This window comes from Anabas testudineus, chromosome 23 (genome assembly GCF_900324465.2).
Source record: "Anabas testudineus chromosome 23, fAnaTes1.2, whole genome shotgun sequence".
In the NCBI taxonomy this organism is placed as follows: Eukaryota; Metazoa; Chordata; class Actinopteri; order Anabantiformes; family Anabantidae; genus Anabas; species Anabas testudineus.
In genome coordinates this window covers 1977858-1998080 of record NC_046631.1, presented here as the reverse complement: position 1 = coordinate 1998080, position 20223 = coordinate 1977858, and the positions used below count along the sequence as shown (strand labels likewise).

The 20223-nt window shown below is 42.5% G+C and overlaps 4 protein-coding genes across 5 annotated transcripts; all 4 read left to right on the top strand.

The window, feature by feature from the left end:
- Positions 1–42: 42 nt before the first annotated feature.
- gdi2 (GDP dissociation inhibitor 2) lies at positions 43–8625 on the top strand. The gene is made up of 10 exons (XM_026363764.1): positions 43–198; positions 4692–4799; positions 5093–5192; positions 5418–5552; positions 5790–5988; positions 6111–6242; positions 6403–6502; positions 6746–6917; positions 7134–7333; positions 7526–8625. Exons 1-10 carry the CDS (start codon positions 154–156, stop codon positions 7676–7678), a joined length of 1344 nt encoding a protein of 447 aa, XP_026219549.1. The 5' UTR covers positions 43–153; the 3' UTR covers positions 7679–8625.
- Positions 8626–9161: 536 nt separating this feature from the next.
- On the top strand, positions 9162–10290 carry LOC113162845 (ankyrin repeat and SOCS box protein 13-like). Its single transcript, XM_026361081.1, has 4 exons — positions 9162–9335; positions 9487–9643; positions 9765–9944; positions 10057–10290. Exons 1-4 carry the CDS (start codon positions 9162–9164, stop codon positions 10227–10229), a joined length of 684 nt encoding a protein of 227 aa, XP_026216866.1. The 3' UTR covers positions 10230–10290.
- Positions 10291–10392: 102 nt separating this feature from the next.
- Positions 10393–12648, top strand: LOC113163007 (ankyrin repeat and SOCS box protein 13-like). Of its 2 annotated transcripts, none has more exons than XM_026361306.1 (6): positions 10393–10493; positions 11034–11221; positions 11355–11511; positions 11595–11729; positions 11961–12141; positions 12265–12352. In XM_026361306.1, exons 1-6 carry the CDS (start codon positions 10451–10453, stop codon positions 12266–12268), a joined length of 708 nt encoding a protein of 235 aa, XP_026217091.1. In that variant the 5' UTR covers positions 10393–10450; the 3' UTR covers positions 12269–12352. The 2 variants fall into 2 exon arrangements, with proteins under 2 accessions (XP_026217091.1, XP_026217089.1); XM_026361304.1 differs by having other exon boundaries at positions 10397–10493; positions 11961–12152; positions 12265–12648.
- An 85-nt stretch (positions 12649–12733) lies between these two features.
- On the top strand, positions 12734–16524 carry asb13a.2 (ankyrin repeat and SOCS box containing 13a, tandem duplicate 2). The gene is made up of 5 exons (XM_026361218.1): positions 12734–13658; positions 13746–13902; positions 13998–14132; positions 14233–14424; positions 14780–16524. The coding sequence occupies exons 1-5, from the start codon at positions 13392–13394 to the stop codon at positions 14905–14907; spliced, it is 879 nt and encodes a 292-aa protein (XP_026217003.1). The 5' UTR covers positions 12734–13391; the 3' UTR covers positions 14908–16524.
- The last annotated feature ends 3699 nt before the right edge of the window (positions 16525–20223 follow it).

Sequence of the window (20223 nt, the reverse complement as noted above, 5' to 3'; positions counted from 1 at the left end):
ACTTTGCGCGTTTTCTCACCAGTGATTGACAGCTCAGAAACCCCACCCCCAGGTCGCCTGACGCTGAACCGCAGCCCCTTCTCATTTCCAGCCCCGCAGATCTCCATTTTCTTTCCCCGATATTCAGGAACCGAGGAGTAAAGATTTGGAAAAATGAATGAAGAATACGACGTTATCGTTCTGGGCACCGGGCTTACGGTGAGAAAGATTCAAGCGATTCGCGGAAGTGATTTGCAACCTGTTAACAACGCAGTTAGCAATTGACAGCTTGGCTCTGAGCTAACTGGGCCTAATCAGCAGCGCTAGCGCTAAGTAGCTAGCTTAGCTTACTGAGTGTGCGGTTTAGCTAACTAGTTAATAGAAACTGTAAGCAAAAAAAAGCTAAGGCTAACTGTTAGCAACTTGCTATGTGCTGGTGGTATGTAAAAATATGAACTATACCGACGTTTAACGTACACAAAAGAAGTTCAGACTCTCTGTTGCTGTATCACGTCGACTCTGAATGTAGTTAACCGAGTTACTTAACCGGTTATTTGGGATGTGAGTACTATTTCGGACAGCGTTTCTCAGTCATAAGATTATATGGTGGATGATTAAAGCTATTCCGTTAACGTTAGCCGACCTAAATTAAGCTAAATAATTAGCCTGCCAACGACAGAAGAACGACGTGTCACAGCTTCGTCTACTGAGCTTTCATGCTCAGTGTCTGTTAAGTTATCAGGACGATTTCAGTCTGGGTGTAATTTAACGACGGTAACCAGGTTCCCGATGAACGTTCAAACGCAAAACAGCTTTCTAACTCAAGTCATGTTAAGTTTCCGGATTCAACTGGCAGGCTGTACAAACTTAACCTGACGTTGTTCACACACTTACTGAAGCTACCCGTCGCAAAGTTTACGAATTATTGGCTATTTAAACTAAGCGACATTTGGGGGGGAAGAACGGAAGCGGTGTGTAACTGTAATAGCTGGTTCATAATAGTTATAGCAATAGGTTAATAACCTGCAACTTGAACTTGAAGTCTAACTCCGTGGGTGGTTTGTAACTTGGACACTGTAGCTGACTACAGCTGATCCAGTATGATGTGAAATGGCAGTTTTGGAGCTGTTGTTGCATATGTATACACAGACTTTTGTTTATTCTGAAACTAACTTTGTCAGCGTTAACCAAGCTATACCATCATAGGCAAAATTATACTCCTCGGCAGACCACATGACTTATTGTCAATTCTACATGGTTGGTGCATTTCATAGAAATCCCGTGATGAATTTAGGACTTGACTACAGGCCAAAGGGCAGCCTCCTCAGGCACATGAATCCACTATCCACACTTTCTAGACTGTTCCTTCACTTGGTGATCTCAGTAAACAGTTGCAATGCAGATATTATCTGTGGATGAACCCAGCTTTGTGAACCTTTTGTGTTACTTCTCTTTGATGGCAAACAGTTGCAGTTACAAATTGTTTGGCTGCAGGCCCACAACAGGCAGTTAACAAGGCCTAAGCAGCTAAGCAGAAAGTAGGTTGGTTCAAGTTTGGTGGGCAGGGTGTTGATTTAGCTGACATATGGGTGTGGTTCCACCAAGACTGAGGAACTGAAAGTATGCTGTACTCCTTAGGCTCAGTTAAAAAGAACGTAGACTGACCGCCAGCCTGCCTGCCTGTAAAGCCCTCCAGACTGTAGTAGTACAGAGTAGTTTCACATGGTTTTAGTTCCCTAATGCAAATCAGTGACTTCACTTCTGTATACTTGATAACTTCCCCCTCGATGCTATACACATAAATATCTAGTAATTCAACAGGTTACGCAAAACTCTTATAGGCCTATAATCAGTCATCTAAATAATACTGTGCCATTGTAGTCATAATACATCATACCAAAGGAGAGCATCCACTCATTGTTTCCTCAGTCTTTATCTGTTGCTTGAAATGTATATTTGTGCAATGAATTATTTTAGTGGAACATACTTAAAATCTTAAAAATATTTTGTCCATGTAGTAGTTAACCCCTACTGTTTAAACAGCATTACATGAAATGCTATCTGCCACCACTTGCAAACCATGATTTAATTTTATAACTGTTAGATCCAATCATTGTTGCTGCTTTTCTAGAAGACAGATAATTATTTAAGTCTTTGTGTTCCTCTCATCATATTTGATGGTGACTTAAGGGACTCGCAGAGGAGGGGGCTTCCCCAACACACAAAGGGAGTGTCTTGGCACAAGATATCAAACTGTACCTAAATGCATTGTGGTTTATATTATGATGCGGTCAGTGATCTCAAGTAAGAAGCTTTTAGCCTGAGGAGGAAAAACACAAACTTCAGGGGATGAAGAGGTTGTGGGTTGAGGAATATACATAGATCGCTGTGATCAGTCAGCAGGGACAGATGGAATATCACCATTGTTGATGGGTGCTTGTGTTCAGAAAAATATTAGGTATTTACATAATAAAAGATCAAAATCATTTTTATGCACAAGAAATGAATTAGTTGCTTTTCTTCATGTGAAATATTTTTGAATTTCTTTCAGTTTTGGTCAGTTTTAAGAAATGAGCATGAAACTTTGCATGAAACATTTTTTGTTTCCACTTTACTAGATACATTTTTAGATTCTCCAGCTGCTGCTACAGTTGCCCATCAAAAGAAGGAAATGGTACTAAAGGAAAGGAAATGCACACAATGGTTGCCTTCTCTCACTGTACAATGTAAATGAAGGTCAGCACATGTAGATGTTTCAGGCATTGTCAGTGAAGTAACATCAATCGATAAAGACAAAACTTAAAAACCCACTACTGATAGTTGTACTAATATGTATAGATTTGTAATGCAGCTACAGTACAGTCATAAAAACACTTCCTGCGAACCAGCACATTCCTGTCTAAATTTATAAGCTTGTCACATGTTTTTCGTGTAAAACTTTAATCTGCATGCAGTGAAGTACCAACTTCAGTACAGTAAATTGCAGTAAAAACAACAAACAGTGCTGAATCTATGTGGGAATAGAGAATTTTTGGAAGATAAAAAATGAATAACCACTTAATTGATTGATCTCATTAGCTCTTTGCTCACTGTCACTTCCCCTCAACTTTAAAAATTTTGATTTCAAGTAATTTCCTGCTCCAGTGAGTCCAGTGGATCATAGACCGACACATTGCTGTGACTTATTGGACATTGTCACTCTAGTAAAGTGAAAGCTAGTATCTTTATGCTGTGATAGTTTTGTTCTGTCATGTGATTGTATTGTTTTGACCTGCAGAGACCTGTCCATTTCCTACTTTATATGTTGGACTCTCTCACCTTTTCTCTGATTGAATAATGAAATGGATCAGTGCAGCTGAGCTAGTATGTGCGTCTGTGTGTTCAGAAGTTTGAGAAGTAAATATAGACAGTAGGGGTTTTTTGACCGACTGCTCAATTTCAGCAGAAGCATGAAGACTATGTTTAAACTTTCACTGCAGCTGTAACATGCGAACCAAAACACGTTTCCTCCTTTCCTCTCTCATCTCATTATTTAACCTTCCTCTGTTAAAGAGACTTTTTTTTTTCACTCACACCCTGATCATTCACATCAGGGTCAGAGGGTTTAAATATTTTGGCAGCAGTAGCTCAGGTGGTAGAGCAGTCGTCTACAAACCCAAGGCTTAGTGTTTCAATTACTAGTATGTTATAGCTATGTGTCGAGGTGTTCTTGGACAAGACACTGAAACCCTGTAGTAGTGTCGATATATACTGTCTGGCAGCTGTACAACTACAATTTCCCCAAGGGGATCAATAAAGTATAATCATTATTATTATTGTCTGCCTTAGGCCCAACCATATGTTTCTTCACCCAGTTGAAGTTGTCCTTTGTTGTTGGTCTTTGTCATGTGAGAAGTGAGTTGTATGTACAACCAGAGAGTATTAGCTGTCAGTCAGCAGTGAAACTTGTTTTTACACAGTCTCATGATACATATATATTCTCTTGGACCTATAAACTATAAATAAGGAAATGGTGCATATAGTAGGTCTTTCATTTATGTCTCGTATAAATATGTATAAATAATATAATACATAAATATAAATCTAGGTTTGGTGGGTTTATGAAGTCAGAGATTTTAAAAGGATGTATTGATTTCCATCAAATACAAAATGCTATAAAAATCACATTTCTTACAGTACATAATATCCGCATCGTCCTTTTAGGAATCTAACAAGAAATAGACGACTGTATGTCTTTGAGTATTCTCATCACAACACCTTATTTGGGTCAGTGTAAGAAAAACAAATCACTTAAATGTAACCAATAATTATATAGTTGTTGGAGATCTGTCACTAAACTCAGTTGCTGACCAAAACAAATATCATGTGTCAGTGTGAGAGTCTGAGGAAGACACAATAGCAGTTGTTTCTGTTCCAGCTGGACCCGTCCACTGTGACCAAAACAGTTTATCCATTCAGATCAGAGGATTAAATCCCACAGCTAGACCAGACAGGCTGTGTCTGTGGTATTTAATCGCATTCATTATTCATTTATGTCAAAGTGGTGGTTGATAATCGGCTGTTGTTACAACTGGACATAGACTGTTGTGGGCTCCTGTCTCATGTTCAGAGAAAGAGGAATAACATGTATGTAAATAAAATGTGTGGTTTAAAGTTAATCTCACAGTATCTAATTTATCTGGTTTTATGTCTCCTCTGTTTTCTCCTAACAGGAATGCATTTTGTCAGGGATCATGTCAGTGAAGGGGAAGAAGGTTCTGCACATGGACCGCAACTCCTACTACGGAGCTGAGAGTGCATCCATCACACCGCTTGAAGATGTGAGTGGACCTCTGACGCTTGTGGTTTGACACAATAGGGATGTCAGTTTGGGTTCAAATTCAGACTCAAAGACATTGGAACTGCAGACTAATTGTGACAAATAAACAACTAAATATTTACTTAGTGATTAATTGACCTTATTGTGAAACTGCATTTCCGGAAATTAGCGCTGATTTCCTGAAGCAGCTCCAGCTTTAAAGGTTATCTTGCTTTATGGAATGATCCTCTGGTGTAAGGGCACATTTTTGATTGAAGCTTGTAATAGTTTTAATATTTCTGACTCTCTCTGCAGCTCTACAAGCGCTTTAACCTTCCCGGCAAACCTCCCGAGTCAATGGGAAAAGGCAGAGACTGGAATGTGGACCTGATCCCTAAATTCCTTATGGCCAATGGTATGATTGAATCACTCATCTGTCTGTTACGTTCAGCTGTAGGTTGTAATGTAAACTTTAGATATTTAGCCAAAGGGAGTCTAATGTGTATAAATATCTGCAGTATTTCCATTTATGTTCATACAGTATTGTGGATGTCTGTACTCCCTTAAATACACTATAGTAAACCAAAATGCAAGAATATGCACTTTGAAGTGATGTGATGTTTTAATCTCCCACTTTCAGGTCAGCTGGTCCGCATGCTGCTCATTACACAGGTGACTCGTTACCTGGATTTTAAAGTGATTGAGGGGAGCTACGTGTACAAGGCGGGCAAAATCTACAAAGTCCCCTCCACTGAGACTGAGGCTCTGGCATCCAGTAAGTTACTGTAGAATTCATACAAAAAGTCGGCAGTGAATGAACAATAACCTGTCAAGAAATGCTTGTATTTGTGTTTTATAGGCTCTCACATCACATCACTTCACATCACTTCACGTTCAAGTCATTTGTTGTTTGACTCTAGCCTTTAACCACTGCTGGTTGTGTGTTAGTGTTGATGGTGTAAAGATATCTTTCCAAATGACTGCACAAGTCTGAACTTTGTGTCATCTGAAGGTCTGATGGGCCTGTTTGAGAAACGGCGCTTCAGGAAGTTCCTGATCTTCATCGCCAACTTTGATGAGAATGACCCCAAAACCATGGAAGGTGTTGATCCCAACAAAACGCCGATGAGGGCAATTTTCCAAAAGTTTAGCCTTGGCCAGGAAGTCATCGACTTTACCGGTCACTCCCTTGCCCTCTATCGCACAGACGAGTCAGTGGCTTTACAGTTTTTTTTTAGATCCGCATTTGTTTTACAATAACCTTAAATGACTGTGATGCCCCTAAGTTGTACACTCTTTAAAGTTCTAAATGGTCTCTCTATCTCTCCACCAGTTACCTGGATCAACCTTGCATCGAAACAATTAACAGGATAAAACTTTACAGTGAATCTCTGGCCAGATATGGCAAAAGCCCATACCTCTACCCACTGTATGGTCTGGGAGAACTGCCACAAGGCTTTGCCAGGTAGGTGGGGTGCTCTTTCTTTGGAATGGATCTGAGTTATTATTTCTTTGCTTTCTGTGTGAACCTTTTAAGTGGAGGTGCTGAATAGAATTGGAAAAAGTAAACTTTGTGCCTTTTTTGTTTGTTTTTTTTTTTTTTTTAAATTGCGTTTCCCCTCCAGGCTGAGTGCTATCTACGGAGGGACATACATGCTGAACAAGCCCATTGAGGAGATAGTGGTAGAGAATGGGAAAGTGGTGGGAGTCAAGTCCGAGGGAGAGGTGAGCAATTAGTTCTGATATAACTGGATTCCTGTTGGTGCTGCACGACTGATTTAATCGCAAAGTCAGCATTTGTGATTATATAACAATAAAAGGCTGTGATTTAAGTAGATAAATAATCTGTGTTGCTCACTATCTACACCCCTAATAAAGAGACAATGTTTAATGATAACACATACTGTCTTATTATTATATTCCTCTCTAGGAATTTATCTTGTCCTTTAACCTGTTTACTTGCTACAGATTGCCAGGTGCAAGCAACTGATCTGCGACCCCAGCTACGTCACGGATCGCACCAACAAAGTGGGTCAGGTGATCAGAGTCATCTGCATCATGAGTCACCCCATCGCCAACACGGGCGACATCAACTCTTGTCAGATCATCATCCCCCAGAATCAGGTCAACAGGAAGCACGGTGAGTGCTCAGGACAGATGAGCATGTTTCATAGCGTTTTCATTTCTGTACTACGTTAAAGTGAATATACATCTAGAAAGGAACAAATATATGTCCTAAACCCGGCCAAGGAAGAAACACAACTGGTCGTATGTCAGGTTGTAGTGACCATTAATATGTCACTGTCAGCAGCTGATTAGACAGGTAACATTAAATAATGCTATTTCCTCTTTGCAGACATCTACGTTTGTATGATCTCCTTTGCCCACAACGTGGCAGCACAGGGTAAATATATCGCCATTGCCAGCACCACAGTTGAGACAAACGACCCCGAGAAAGAGATCAAGCCTGCCCTGGACCTACTGGAGCCCATCGAGCAGAAGTTTGTCAGCATTAGTGACCTGTACGCACCAACCGACGTGGGCACTGATAGCCAGGTAGGACCAGTCACAGAAGATTAAACCTTTGGCACCATATGATGCTTGTGGAAACACTTGTGGTCTCAGTTTCCTTTCTTCTTAAAGCCAAATTATTATCAGTTATTTAATAGACGATTTATACACTTGGCGTATTAAAGAATCAAACCATGATGTCTGACCCAGACTGACGTACCTTCCCCCCTCTTTAAGATTTTCATCTCCCGCTCGTACGACGCCACAACTCACTTTGAGACCACTTGCGACGACATCAAGGACATCTACCGGAGGATGACGGGCTCAGACTTTGACTTTGCCGAGATGGAGCGCAGGAAGCAGGACATCTTCGGCGATGCTGCAGAGTAGAGGCAAAGTGTCCGCAACACTCCTGAATATCAAAGACAACGCTGCCGACAACTGAAATCTTACAAAAAATAGAAAACCTACACAAAAATGTACACACCAATGGGCTGGCTGCTTATCCAAGTATATGGTTTGCCCATTGAGGAGGTTTGTGATATATAGAGATAGTATTGTTGGATATGGTTCAGGGAGGGAGCTATGCTTTTTCATGTCACTCACAAGTCTCACTTAAAACTGGTTATGCCTAACATACAGTAAATACCCTCGATTCTTCTGCTTCATCATGTTAAGGTGATGATAGTCCAAAGATGCCAAATAAATGATCATTCATAATCAGTATATTACTGGGGGGTGGGGGGTTGATTTATAACAGCTACACACCAGGTATGTTGTCTCTGCAGGTATTTTTCATGTCAGTGTGAGAGAGAGAGCAGTGGCTAAGTGTTGTATGTCTGAATAAAATCATGTGAGTAGCAGAGTGTTCTTCATATTCACCCCCCTGATTTAGTTTATCACACTGTAAAATGAAATGGTGTAGGGGAGTGTGGCTTTGATACTTGTGTTTACTTGTACCCCCCCCCGATGTTGTATAATCCGCAGCACAGCCAGACAGTATACTGTAAGCCAAGCCACAGAGCCACTGTAGTCCAGCATAAACCACCTGAACCTGATTCAACAGCTTGAATTAAAATAACACATGAGCAAGGATGTATTACTTCTTGTATTATGCAAAGCAACAGAAAACTTGAGCATTAACAGCAGGTCGATGGCAGGCGTGGTTGACTGTAACTGCTTAAGAAGGACCAAATGTGTACTGCAGTAGTATTGAACTGATGAGAGCCCTGTGAAATGTTCTGTTTTCAACAACTGTTTCAAAAAAACATCTGGGGCTCAAATGATTTCTGTACTGCTAAGTAAAAAAAAAAAAACAACTTTGTCAAAAACCAAAACCTGTTTGATGGATTTTTTTCTTACACACTAATGATGTTGGATGTCACTAAAACATTTTAAGGAGTGAAATACATGTCCAGATGGAGCATAATCACTGCTCTCTACAAGTGACATCCTGTGTTGTAGTTACAGCTCGTTTAACATGAGGATCGTGTCACTGGCTGAACTGAGCAGCTCAGAAATACTACGAGGAAAAGTACTTTATTTTTTAAATATGGATGCGACAGGTGAATGTTCATTTCCTGACACTGGTGAGCTCACTTTTAATAACTTACTGACCCACATAGTAGCAAGACGTTTAAGAAATGACAGTTTATCTATCGTCTGTTCACATCCCTGTTCATGCTGTATGGATGACACAGCATAGATTTACTATGCTATGCTATCAAACACGATACTAACATAATCATAATCATACACCCAGCAAATAATGCTAATAATGTTCACAATAAGTAATAAAAGATACATAGAATTTAAAGTGTATAGATATATATATATATATATATCTGTGTCTGGGTAAGATTTCTGGGGACAGATGACTGACTTGCACCGTGCAGCTACCGGTGGCAGAGCCCTGCGGCTGGAACAGCTGATAGAAGCTGGAGACTCGGTCAACATTGCGACGATGGACAACGTCACCCCACTCCATGAAGCCTGCATGCAAGACCACCCCAGCTGTGCCCGCCTGCTGCTGGAGGCTGGAGCCTGGGTGAGCTCAACCTCCATGCTCTTACTTCCCAGTCTATAGGTGACAAAAAGAAATGGAGACACCTTGTTACCAACAGTGGTACAAAGGATTTTCAGTCTAATACAAAGTCAATCATCTAAAGTTTTACAACAAAATACTCTGTTTCTTTGAGGTGGATGTATGGGACATCCGCGGCCGCACTCCCCTGTGTTACGCCTGTTCTTCTGGCAGCCTGGAGTGTGCCAAGCTGCTGCTGGATTATGGAGCCAAAGTGAACCCGTCCCTCACAGCTCTCACAGCTTCACCGCTCCACAAAATCTACATGCGAGGTAGTAAGCAACAATAAGGCAAGGTTCAACCAACAAAAAGTCTTTAAAAGTAGTAGTAAACATACTGCAAAATGAACCTATGTAGGGATTTTTCAGTTGTGACTCCACAAACTTCCTACAGGTGCAGTGAAGTTCTATAAGACAGCTTTGCACCATGCAGCACGACTCAACAAGGTGGACATGATGGAGCTGTTGGTGGAGTTCGGAGCCAACGTGTACGCCAGTGACAACCGGGGCAGGAAACCCGTGGACTACACAACACCTGCATCTCCCTCCTACACCTGCCTCAGGTTTTATGAAAGTAAATTCCTGCATCAGCTCTGATTTACAGTCAGTGAAGGCTGTTGTTATGACGATGGCTGCTGTTGTCACTTTTGCTTTTCAGTTGTGCTAACTTTGCTTCTGCTTGACAGGTAATCCTCTGAGCTTGCAGCAACTTTGTAGAATCACTGTGAGGAAGACGCTTGGCACCAGAGCCTCAAAGGCCATAGATCAACTTAACATACCCAGCAGCATCCACAGCTACCTTCAGTACTGTGATCTTATTCCAAAGAAGTATCCTGGACTACATGTGCCTGTAGTTTAAAACATTTCTGGTTGTCTTTCATAATTATAAATATTATGCCATTGTTGTAATTTAAACTATGTCGTCATATAATGTGTTATTTAACACTATTTATTGAAGATAAATGTTTATTTGATGAGAAATAAAGCAGCCCGTGAAACCACACAGGTGGAAACTACGACTCCCATCATGCTCTACTGCTTCCCCGCTGCTGACGTTGAGCCTCGGCAGTGTTTAAAAACATGGAGGTGATCGCTGCACGTCGCACGTTTCTTTGCGATATCGGTGAGAATGACATGTCAACAACAGGAATTTAAGAGTGACTGTGTATTTTTGCATTTTCTATCCGTGTTCGTACTGTACGTATGACACAGCATAGACGTGCTTTTAAATACGAGTAGATACATAGCTTTTGCAGACTAGTTAGCTACATGCTAATAAAGCTACTAATTACTATAATACAGTAAATAATGCTAACAGTGTTAAAAAGAGTATTGGTTTATTTCCACATTTTTGATTTATACATTATGTCTGTATTTTCAACAGAAAGTGTAGGATTGACAGCAGGGACATGTTGGGACTAGGACAGGGAAGGATAGTAAACATACTCTGAGTCCAGGAGACCAGGTGGAAAGTTAGCAAGGCTAGAAGCTTAGCATCAGTGTTCAGGTTGTTTTACTATGATGTGGATGGGAAGAGAAGAAGACATTCTAGAGTGAGTTAGATGTTGTGATGCAGAGCATCCCCAGAGGGGATATATACATACATATATATATAAATATAGATATGTGTGTGTGTGTGTTTCCTTTTCACTGTGTTTGTTAGGTTTCTGGGCAGACCGGACCGCCCTGCATGAGGCGGCGTCCCACGGCAGAGCCCTGCAGCTGACACAGCTGATAGAAAATGGAGCCTCGGTCAACATTGTGACGGTGGACAACATCACCCCACTCCACGAGGCCTGCATACAAGCTCGCCCCAACTGTGCCCGCCTGCTGCTGGAGGCTGGAGCCCAGGTGAGATCAACCTCCAAGGTCTTACTTCTGGTCTGGTCTTGGGTAAACACTATAGGGGTGTTAATAATCAATACCACCTTCACACACAAAACACATAAGTTTTAAAATAGAGTTGCTTCCCTGGTTCTTTGAGGTGGACGTCCGGACTATCCATGGCAGCACTCCCCTGTGTAACGCTTGTGCTTCTGGCAGCCTGGAGTGTGCCAAGCTGCTGCTGGATTATGGTGCCAAAGTGAACCCGTCCCTCACAGCTCTCACAGCGTCACCGCTCCATGAAGCCTGCATACAAGGTAAAAAAAAAAACAACTCAAGTTATAAGACAGGGTTCAGCCAATTGTTATTCATTGTTGATGAAGCTGCATATTCTTCTCAGGTAATGTCCAAGTAGTAAGGCTGATGATAGACAGCGGTGCTCAGCTGGAGGCATATGACGTCCACTTCGGCCTACCTCTCCACATCGCATGCGCTAAAGGACGCGTGGACTGTGTCAGGGAGCTGCTTAATGCAGGTCAGGAAGAAGACTAAAGGTCAGATAAAAGTCTTAGTAATCGACTACATTTCCCACAGTGCTACCAACAAGCCACAGCTCCACAGATCATTTGAGTTAGATATAGATAACCCTGCAGACTCATGGGAGTCCACTACACTCTGCTATAATCCGCAATGCTCCGCCCAGGTTTTCAGAAATGAAAGTTTTGACTTCATAACCTGAAAAATGACTCACATGAAATTCCTACAGGTGCCAATGTGAATTCAGTGACGTTCCATGAGACAGCTTTGCACCATGCAGCACGACTCAACAAGGTGGACATGATCGAGCTGTTGGTGGAGTTCGGAGCCAACGTGTACGCCAGTGACAACCGGGGCAGAAAACCCGTGGACTACACAACACCTGCATCTCCCTCCTACACCTGCCTCAGGTTTTATGAAAGTAAATTCCTGCATCAGCTCTGATTTACAGTCAGTGAAGGCTGTTGTTATGACGATGGCTGCTGTTGTCACTTTTGCTTTTCAGTCGTGCTAACTTTGCTTCTGCTTGACAGGTAATCCTCTGAGCTTGCAGCAACTTTGTAGAATCACCGTGAGGAAGACGCTTGGCACCAGAGCCTCAAAGGCCATAGAACAGCTGACTATATCCCACCGTATCCACAGCTATCTCCAGTACCGTGATCTTCCTGCATCCCTAGAGTGACACATGAAGAGTTTCTAAACCTGAGAGACTGATGTTGAGACATTACATGAATAAAACATAGCGTCATGGACAGTGTGCCTGTGATTCAAACCATATCAGGTTATCTTTCAGGATGATTTAACTTATGTCATGTGAGCCAGAATCGAAATCATCATTGTATCTTAAACTGTGTCCATGTGTTGTAATATAATGTCAATAATATTATTTATTTTTCCAAACAAATAAATAAAATGTACACTCCTAAGTGTCTGTAATGGCCCATTTGGGGTAAAAACTACATATCCCAGCATGCACTTCGGCTTTCAGGTGTGCCACGTGACTCCAGCCGCATGTAACACGGACGCGGCTGTTTACAAACATCCTTCATTTCACTGTTTCTTCGTCAGTGTTGCTAATTCCGAGCAAACCACAAAGCCGAAGGATGGAAATTGAAAGCACTCAGCCATATTTCTTTGGAGACATCGGTGAGTGTGACAGAAAGGCAACATGGCCGAGGACACCACCGGCTTCTCGGTTCTTGACCCAGTTATCCGGCTGAGGCTGCCAGCGGCCAGGCTAAGAGAACAAGCTACACCCCCCGCATGTCGAGCAGAACCGAGCTGTGCCCCCCAGTTATCATGGACGCACACACATAGCCTTCGATTAAAGAAAACTGGATTCATATATTCATATAATTCGCTATAATCGTGGTGGAAATAGCTCTACGTTTTACGTTAGCCGTCAATAAGTCGCTGGGCTGCACAGCTGATCGATCACCTTTTCAATAGTAGCTTAATCATTCCGTCTGAGACACTTTAAACTCATATTTCATATTTATTTTCCTAATATGATTGTATCATAACGACAACAGAAGCAACATAATCATTTATAAAATGGGTTGCTTTTAATTGTAACCCCAACAAACTTGTTTTTCTGGGTGTGGTCAGGTGACAAAGGTAAACACAAACACACCACTCTAAAAATGAATGAGCATGAACGATGAAAACTGTGCCTCTGCCCAGATGCTTGTGGATTTTCTTGCAGGTTTCTGTGCAGTTTCTGACTTGTTTCCTTGCAGGCTGCTGGTCAGAAAGAACAGATGTGCACAAGGCAGCCTCCCTGGGCCAGGCCTCCCAGCTGCAGGACCTTATACAGAGTGGAGCATCGGTCAATGTTGTGGCGGTGGACTCCATCACACCACTACACGAGGCGTGCCTCCGTGGACAGGCCCAGTGTGTCCGACTGCTGTTGGATGCTGGAGCCCAGGTGAACCGGCGACACGTGTTCCTGCAGGAAGAGGAACAAGTGTTTTTGCATGTTTAATTAATCTTTCTGTCCCATGATGCACCGTAGGTGGATGCGAGGAACGTAGACGGCAGCACCCCGCTGTGTGATGCCTGCTCGGCTGGAAGTTTGGAGTGTGTGAGGCTCCTGCTGGAGCACGGCGCCAAGGCCAACCCCGCCCTCACCTCTCGCACTGCCTCCCCTCTTCACGAAGCCTGCATGGGAGGTGAATCCAGAATCATGGACCAACCTTCTTATATCAATCAATAACTTTTTACGCGACAAATCTGTATAAGACAGAACGTCTTGTTTTACTTTTAGGTAACTCAGACTGTGTGAAACTCCTCATTACCATGGGTGCATGTCTGGAGTCGTACGACCTCTACTATGGGACGCCGCTGCATGTTGCTTGTGTTAACGAACACACAGACTGTGCTAAAGTGCTGCTCAATGCAGGTGGGTATCAGTGCATGCTTTGTTCTTTTAAAGAAGCTTCTAATATTTGAGTATCAGTTACAGAGTAACCATCTTTATCCTTAATGTCCTTCTCCATTAGGTGCTAAGGTTAATGCTGCCAGGTTGCATGAAACTCCTCTGCACCACGCTGCTAAGAACATGCGAGTGGAGATGATAGAGACACTAGTCGAGTTTGGGGCCAACATCTACGCCAGAGACCAGCACAACAGGAAACCTGTGGACTACACCACGCCAGGCTCTCCATCTGCAGCCTGCCTACAGTTTTATGAGAGTAAGTCCATTTTAGAAAAGAAAAAAGAAAAATCAGCAAACCTCGGTTTGTGCAGTGGCCTTTAAAGCTAGAGATGAGTGCAGTGTCCACATGGTTCCAGCAGAGGGCAAGCGGGTATCATTTATCACTTCCAGGAAGTCTCAGCTGGAGGACACCTGTTGTTTATCAAGATGCTTACACAGTAACAGATGAGAGTAGGGAACCTTCAAAATGCCTTATTAAATGACTAATAGTAATATTTTCCAGCTCCATAATTCATAATATTTATATTTCTAACTCGGTATGATGTCCTTGAAATGACAGAACCACTGTCAGTTGTAGTCACTTACATCTTACTCCTTTTTACTGTTTGCAGCTACTCCCATGAGTCTGCAGCAGCTCTGCAGGTTGGCTGTGAGGAGGAAGCTGGGCACTAGGGCTCTGAAGGTCATAGGTCAACTGGAAATGCCGAAACTCATCATCGCCTACCTCTGCTATCAGTGAGTCTTACCAGCAAGAGGAGCTGGATCAGAGCTCGGGGGAAAGACTGGAAATCACTGAGCTGCTGTGGAAAAGTCGGTGCCAACAAATGAAACACGACGACAGTAGTGACAGTAGTTTAGAGACAAGCACAAGCGTGCTTCTTTTCAAAACCGCACTCTCACCTCATAAGTCAAAAGACGCTCAGCGCGACAGAGGCGTGAGGAGCACCATGCTGTATTTGCTAAAAGGAAATGAATTGATTGTTTATACGCACATTAACAACTGATTAGACTATAAGTACTAAGACTTTAAGTAGAGTTAGTGATTTCTGTGTGATGTACAGAATCAGACTGTAGACTGTCAACCCTGTGGTTCCTAAAGTGCTCTGCTGTAAGAACTCCATTTTCTTATCATGTGTTTCTGATTACGGTTCACCTCAGTATTTACATCAAAGGTGCCGTGTGGGGGTTTCTCTTTGCCAAATAAGTTATTGCTACATTCACTGTAACTAACCCTAACAAATGTGACAAATGGATTTCCTTTCTCATGGAACATCTCCAAGCCCCATCTCATGTTTGCATCCACGTGTAACCACTCGGAGTGGTCTGTGAACTTGTCTCATAGGAGCCAAACTGTAAATATAGTAGGTTGAAGTTGCTGAAGTCAGTCAGTTTACGAGACTGACACAGTTTAGCAGCCATAAATAATATTTAACAACATATAACTAGAATAAGTATAAGAAGAGCAGATTATGCTTCTAATGTCAGATGTGAAGGTAGGTGGGGGTTTATTTCAGCTTGACTAATCAAGCTCAGCAGGAGGAAAGAGACAAATGGCATAGTTTAAAGATGTGGTAATAGTCGCTGAATGAAAGCCTGTGTTCACCAGGACAGTGCAAGTAAGTCACCGAGTTTGCAGGTGAACCAGAAAAAAAGGCTGAGTAGCTACTAAAAATATGAAATGAGACGCTGCTTATGTTCCCAGTCAACATTGCCTGGATAATTACAAGTAAAATAAATATCTAGAGCGACAGCGAGGCAGAGTAGGTGTCATAGCAGCACTCGACGTGAAGGTGTCCAGATGCTGCTTCGCTCCGTCTCAGATTCCTGCGATCCCCACCCACAGCTTCAGGGAGACAGCGGTCCCGTCCTCACTGCCTATTTAGAGCCTCTCATGTGTTCCTCCACACACTTTGTGATTTAACATCAGCTGCAAGACAAGTAACAGGGACGAGGAAGGACATTACAAGATGAACTGTACTGATACATCTTCGTGTACTCAGGGTAGTCAAACGCAGAGCACACTGCTGTTTATTTAACTTTGTATTAATGCTGTCTTTATTTGAGATCTTGTGCTGCGTGCTAATAATAGGCTTTTAGTTTACCACATATAGCATACATTCTTCTCATGTTTCTTACAACAGAAAAGAAGAAAAGGTCGTTCTTTATATTTGCAGTGAAGACTCATTTTGAGGCCAATACACATTAATGTGTAAGATCCCTCATAGATCAATAAATAAATTCATTAACAGAGGCGCTTTTAGTGAAAGCTGAGCTGTGTGTATTACTATGAATGTTTTTCTCATGCTCTTTTCCACTATTCCACCATCTGAAGAGCAGTAAACACCGTCCACGTGAAGTTTACTGACATCACCTCTCAGGATTTTTATGTCCACAGCTTTACATTTTTCAAATCTCTCGTTTTTACGTGCGGCTGCCAGCAGGCGCGGTTACCTTGCTTGGCTTTAAGAGGCCACCTGTCGGCTCTCCCGGAGCTCAGCACCTGCGTGTTTTTTACTTTTTACTCGCACAGATCTGTACGAAGCATTCAGACTTCACTCTTGTTTTTTTTTTATTTAATGCTTTTCATGACTTTGAACCTCATTCACTCCCAGCGTTTGGCTCCGTCTCTAAACGTGCCCGGGCTGCACGGTGCTGGCCTGAATATGTAGCTCGTCTGCTGCACTCCATAAATATGCCAGGCTGTGGACGTTTGTTTAATCAGAATATAAATTCCTAGAAACTAATCTTCCATCATAGGAGAGTTGGACTCATTTTCCTGAGCCTGGTTCATTATTGTCTTAGCCTGTAAACAACTTTGAAGCACAGAGCTCTCCTTCAGCACACGGAGCGTTCCCTTTATGGCCTGTTAAAAGATCTGATCCTGATACAGATGGGCTTTGTACCTACTAATAACCATGAGGAAACGTCTTTGGTTTCGGAGTGCTTTAAGGCTACAGAAGGGACTGGAATAAAGGCAGGCACTCAGGGAATGCCCAGTTATCCGAGATGAAAATAGGAGTGTTGAACAGCGATGGGGAGGTCGCTCTGAAACCCTCCTCACTGTGTGTCAGATTAAACTGATTAGAACACACATTTGTCATGAACGATTCTACAAAATGTGTCCTGAACATTTATCCTGTGCAGGCATGTCGATTTATTTACTAGTGTAGGTTTGTTCTCAGGTTTTTGCTCGACTCTGGCTTCACACAACCTCCTAGCTCCTGTGTGCTGTGTATGCTGCGCTTAATGTCCTCAGAAGTCTTAAAAGAATGCTGCTCAACCAGCTGTAAGTTGTGTAACAGGTGTGCAGTTTCCTCCCCTCCACCCCCAGATACAGGTTATGTAGTGCAGTGTGTTGTATACGATCTTAAGGAGAACACATTGCAGTAGATGGAGTCATGTGAAAGTAATCACTGGTCTAGCTGTCTCGACAGAACCACATCATCTACTCAGTACGTCTTAACACTAAGCTGTCTTATTCTCCCTCACCACTAGGCTGCGCCACAGATAAAGAAATCATTAGTCAACCAAATGCTTTCCCAGACAGCCTATGTTCATACTGTACAGCATGTGTACAGTATGAACAAGGACAGAGAAAACAAGTTCCTGTAACTCTCCCGTCTCCCCGAACAGTTTATGGCTTATTGATCGAACTCTTTTAAGTAGCAGGACATACGACAGATTCTGTCCTAGGAGAAACAAATAAATGGGGTTTGCATTTAGAAAATAATGGAGAAGAAGAGATTTGATGAGTAGATTGAGGTTTTGAGGTGCTAAGCAGACAGGAGCTGGTTGCTGTGATATTCCAATGCCACACTTCCCAAGTGCAGCCTGAAAACCTCCCCACCCTGAAATAGGCTGCAGATGTGAGTGGTTGAGGTTTACACAGGTATTTGGAGAGTAAATGCAAAGAACCCAGAGGCAAGCCTCAAATTCAACAAGCTGCAAAAAGTTCAAATTCACACTGGTATAAGTTCATATCTACTAAAGATGAGTCAATGCTGATCACAAGTAATAGAGGTGTGGGAAGAGTTTGGGTGTGGGAGAATCCTGAGGGGAAAGGAAGTGTTCGACTCGCTTCTCTTGCGTCATGATGTCATTACATTTCTTTAGAAATGGAGTGACATTACCTATAAGTGTGAAAGATAAGATAAGCCCCAGCACCACAGTGTATAATCTGTAGTTAAAGAAAAAGATACAGTTCACAGTGAGATATGGAGAGAGTGTGTGTGTGTGTGTGTGTGTGAGGACATGAGACCAGATGTTCATCCTCAACATATAAAGTGAAAACTCGGTTAAAGGGTTAGGCTGAGGTTAGGGCTGGGCAAATGGTAGTTGTGGTTATGGTAAGTCCTTCAGAAAATTAATGTCCATGAGATAAAGTCAGTGCCAAGTTCCCATGAGGAATGAAAACTGTGCATGTGCGTGTATTAGTTGGATTGTGGGGGATCGCCTTCCTCATGGGGGCCACGTGGCAGTCGCGACACGTAAAGCACTGAATTTTAGAGTGTTAACTTTATGTTTAGGGTAATTAGGGCAACGGCAAGTGGTACAATTCCCATAAAAACAGAATGCAATCATTTTCTAATGTCATAAACCAAATTCTTCTTCACATTCGAATGTTTCAAATGAGAAAATGTATTATTTAACTCATTTTGAAACATATGGCAGCAACACATTCAAAAAAGGTTGGGACCAACTCTGTATTTAAAGAAACGGTGGCACAAAAAGTCAGCATAAATCCAGCAGTATCATGTGGTTAGACGTGGTGCTCGGAGTGATGAACACTCATTCCCCCAGGGTGGTAGGGGGGGGGATGCATTTGACACAGCAGCTGCTGTAGTTCTGTCACAAAGTCATGCCCCAACTGAAACCATGTGGAAAAGAAAGAACAGTCCCCGTTGTTGAGGTGTATGTGGAGGTGCGTGATCCACTTGGTTCGCTTTTACACCATTTCCACGCTGTGAGGAGCAGGATCGAAAGAGAACAGAACAAAATAAAAACCATTCTAGCTGCTTAGCTACAGATATAAACTTAAATCTGCTTTGTTTTTGTCTGAAGTTATGCAGTGACTCATCCTGCAAGAGGGTTATTCTCAGTAAATAAGACACATGAACGTTGATAACATCTGATTATACAGTATGCTGGTCACCTAAAATAGGGCTGCATTTCCAGTACGCGCTGAAGTGACTCAGTGTCAGTGTAACCAACCGAGTCAGTGGGAACTCTATCAGATCTGGACCTTTCGCATGTGTGTGGTCCTACATGTTACTGGTATTCGGGAGGTGTCCACATGTTTCTAATGAGATTGAGTAAAAGAGAGAGTGACCATGAACAGTACATCCCACTGTATGACTGAGCCTAAGAGATGACACTCCTTTGAAGTCTTTCCTGAAAGCACATTAAAGAATAAGACTCATTTTTTAGGACGAGAATGCTGTTTGAATTCTCTTGGGCGAACCACGCAGGATTTCAAAGCATTCAGAAAGCGCTCATAAATTCTGCATCGTCTATGAGAAACTTGATATGTGTGACGTCTTGCACTCCCGTCGTCTTCTCGTCTTATCAGGAACACACGACGGCTTGTGTCTCTGAGGGAGGACGCTCTCGCCAAACCCTGTTTCGACATACATTCCACCGAAGAAGTTCCAGCACCACCCACGGAGCACTGACAGGAAGATATGATCTACTGTAAACAAAGAAAACACACTTCTTGTAAATAAGAAATTCAAGAAAACACAGCAAAGACGTCGTGGGAAAACAGATTTAGTCGATTAACACTTTAATTACAATAATTGATTGATTACACCATGAAATTAAAGACGTCTGAAAGTGGTTTCTTGCTGCCGTTAATTGTTTTCAGCAGGACTACAGTGGATCACAGTCAGAGTTGGGCCTCCACCCTTGAGTCTGGTCCCACACTTGCAGTCAGACTGCTTTGGTCTGAGAAAATAATATTCACGTGTCTGAAAGTCAACGCCTGGGGTTACACTCGCACGCATGCACGCACACACTGTACGGGGACACTTCAAAAGCGGCGAGATGACCGAACCAT

Bases quoted from the DNA above. Each gene is read 5' to 3' on its own strand.
- asb13a.2 (XM_026361218.1), top strand. From the start codon at position 13,392: ATGAAAACTGTGCCTCTGCCCAGATGCTTGTGGATTTTCTTGCAGGTT. The intron at 13,903-13,997 runs GTGAATCCAGAA...TTTTACTTTTAG, and splicing joins TCACGAAGCCTGCATGGGAG to GTAACTCAGACTGTGTGAAA. The intron at 14,133-14,232 runs GTGGGTATCAGT...CTTCTCCATTAG, and splicing joins TAAAGTGCTGCTCAATGCAG to GTGCTAAGGTTAATGCTGCC.
- LOC113162845 (XM_026361081.1), top strand. From the start codon at position 9,162: ATGACTGACTTGCACCGTGCAGCTACCGGTGGCAGAGCCCTGCGGCTG. The intron at 9,336-9,486 runs GTGAGCTCAACC...TGTTTCTTTGAG, and splicing joins TGCTGGAGGCTGGAGCCTGG to GTGGATGTATGGGACATCCG. The intron at 9,945-10,056 runs GTAAATTCCTGC...TCTGCTTGACAG, and splicing joins CTGCCTCAGGTTTTATGAAA to GTAATCCTCTGAGCTTGCAG.
- gdi2 (XM_026363764.1), top strand. From the start codon at position 154: ATGAATGAAGAATACGACGTTATCGTTCTGGGCACCGGGCTTACG. The intron at 5,989-6,110 runs GTCAGTGGCTTT...TCTCTCCACCAG, and splicing joins GCCCTCTATCGCACAGACGA to TTACCTGGATCAACCTTGCA. The intron at 6,503-6,745 runs GTGAGCAATTAG...TACTTGCTACAG, and splicing joins GAGTCAAGTCCGAGGGAGAG to ATTGCCAGGTGCAAGCAACT.
- LOC113163007 (XM_026361304.1), top strand. From the start codon at position 10,451: ATGGAGGTGATCGCTGCACGTCGCACGTTTCTTTGCGATATCG. The intron at 10,494-11,033 runs GTGAGAATGACA...TGTGTTTGTTAG, and splicing joins CACGTTTCTTTGCGATATCG to GTTTCTGGGCAGACCGGACC. The intron at 11,730-11,960 runs GTCAGGAAGAAG...AAATTCCTACAG, and splicing joins CAGGGAGCTGCTTAATGCAG to GTGCCAATGTGAATTCAGTG.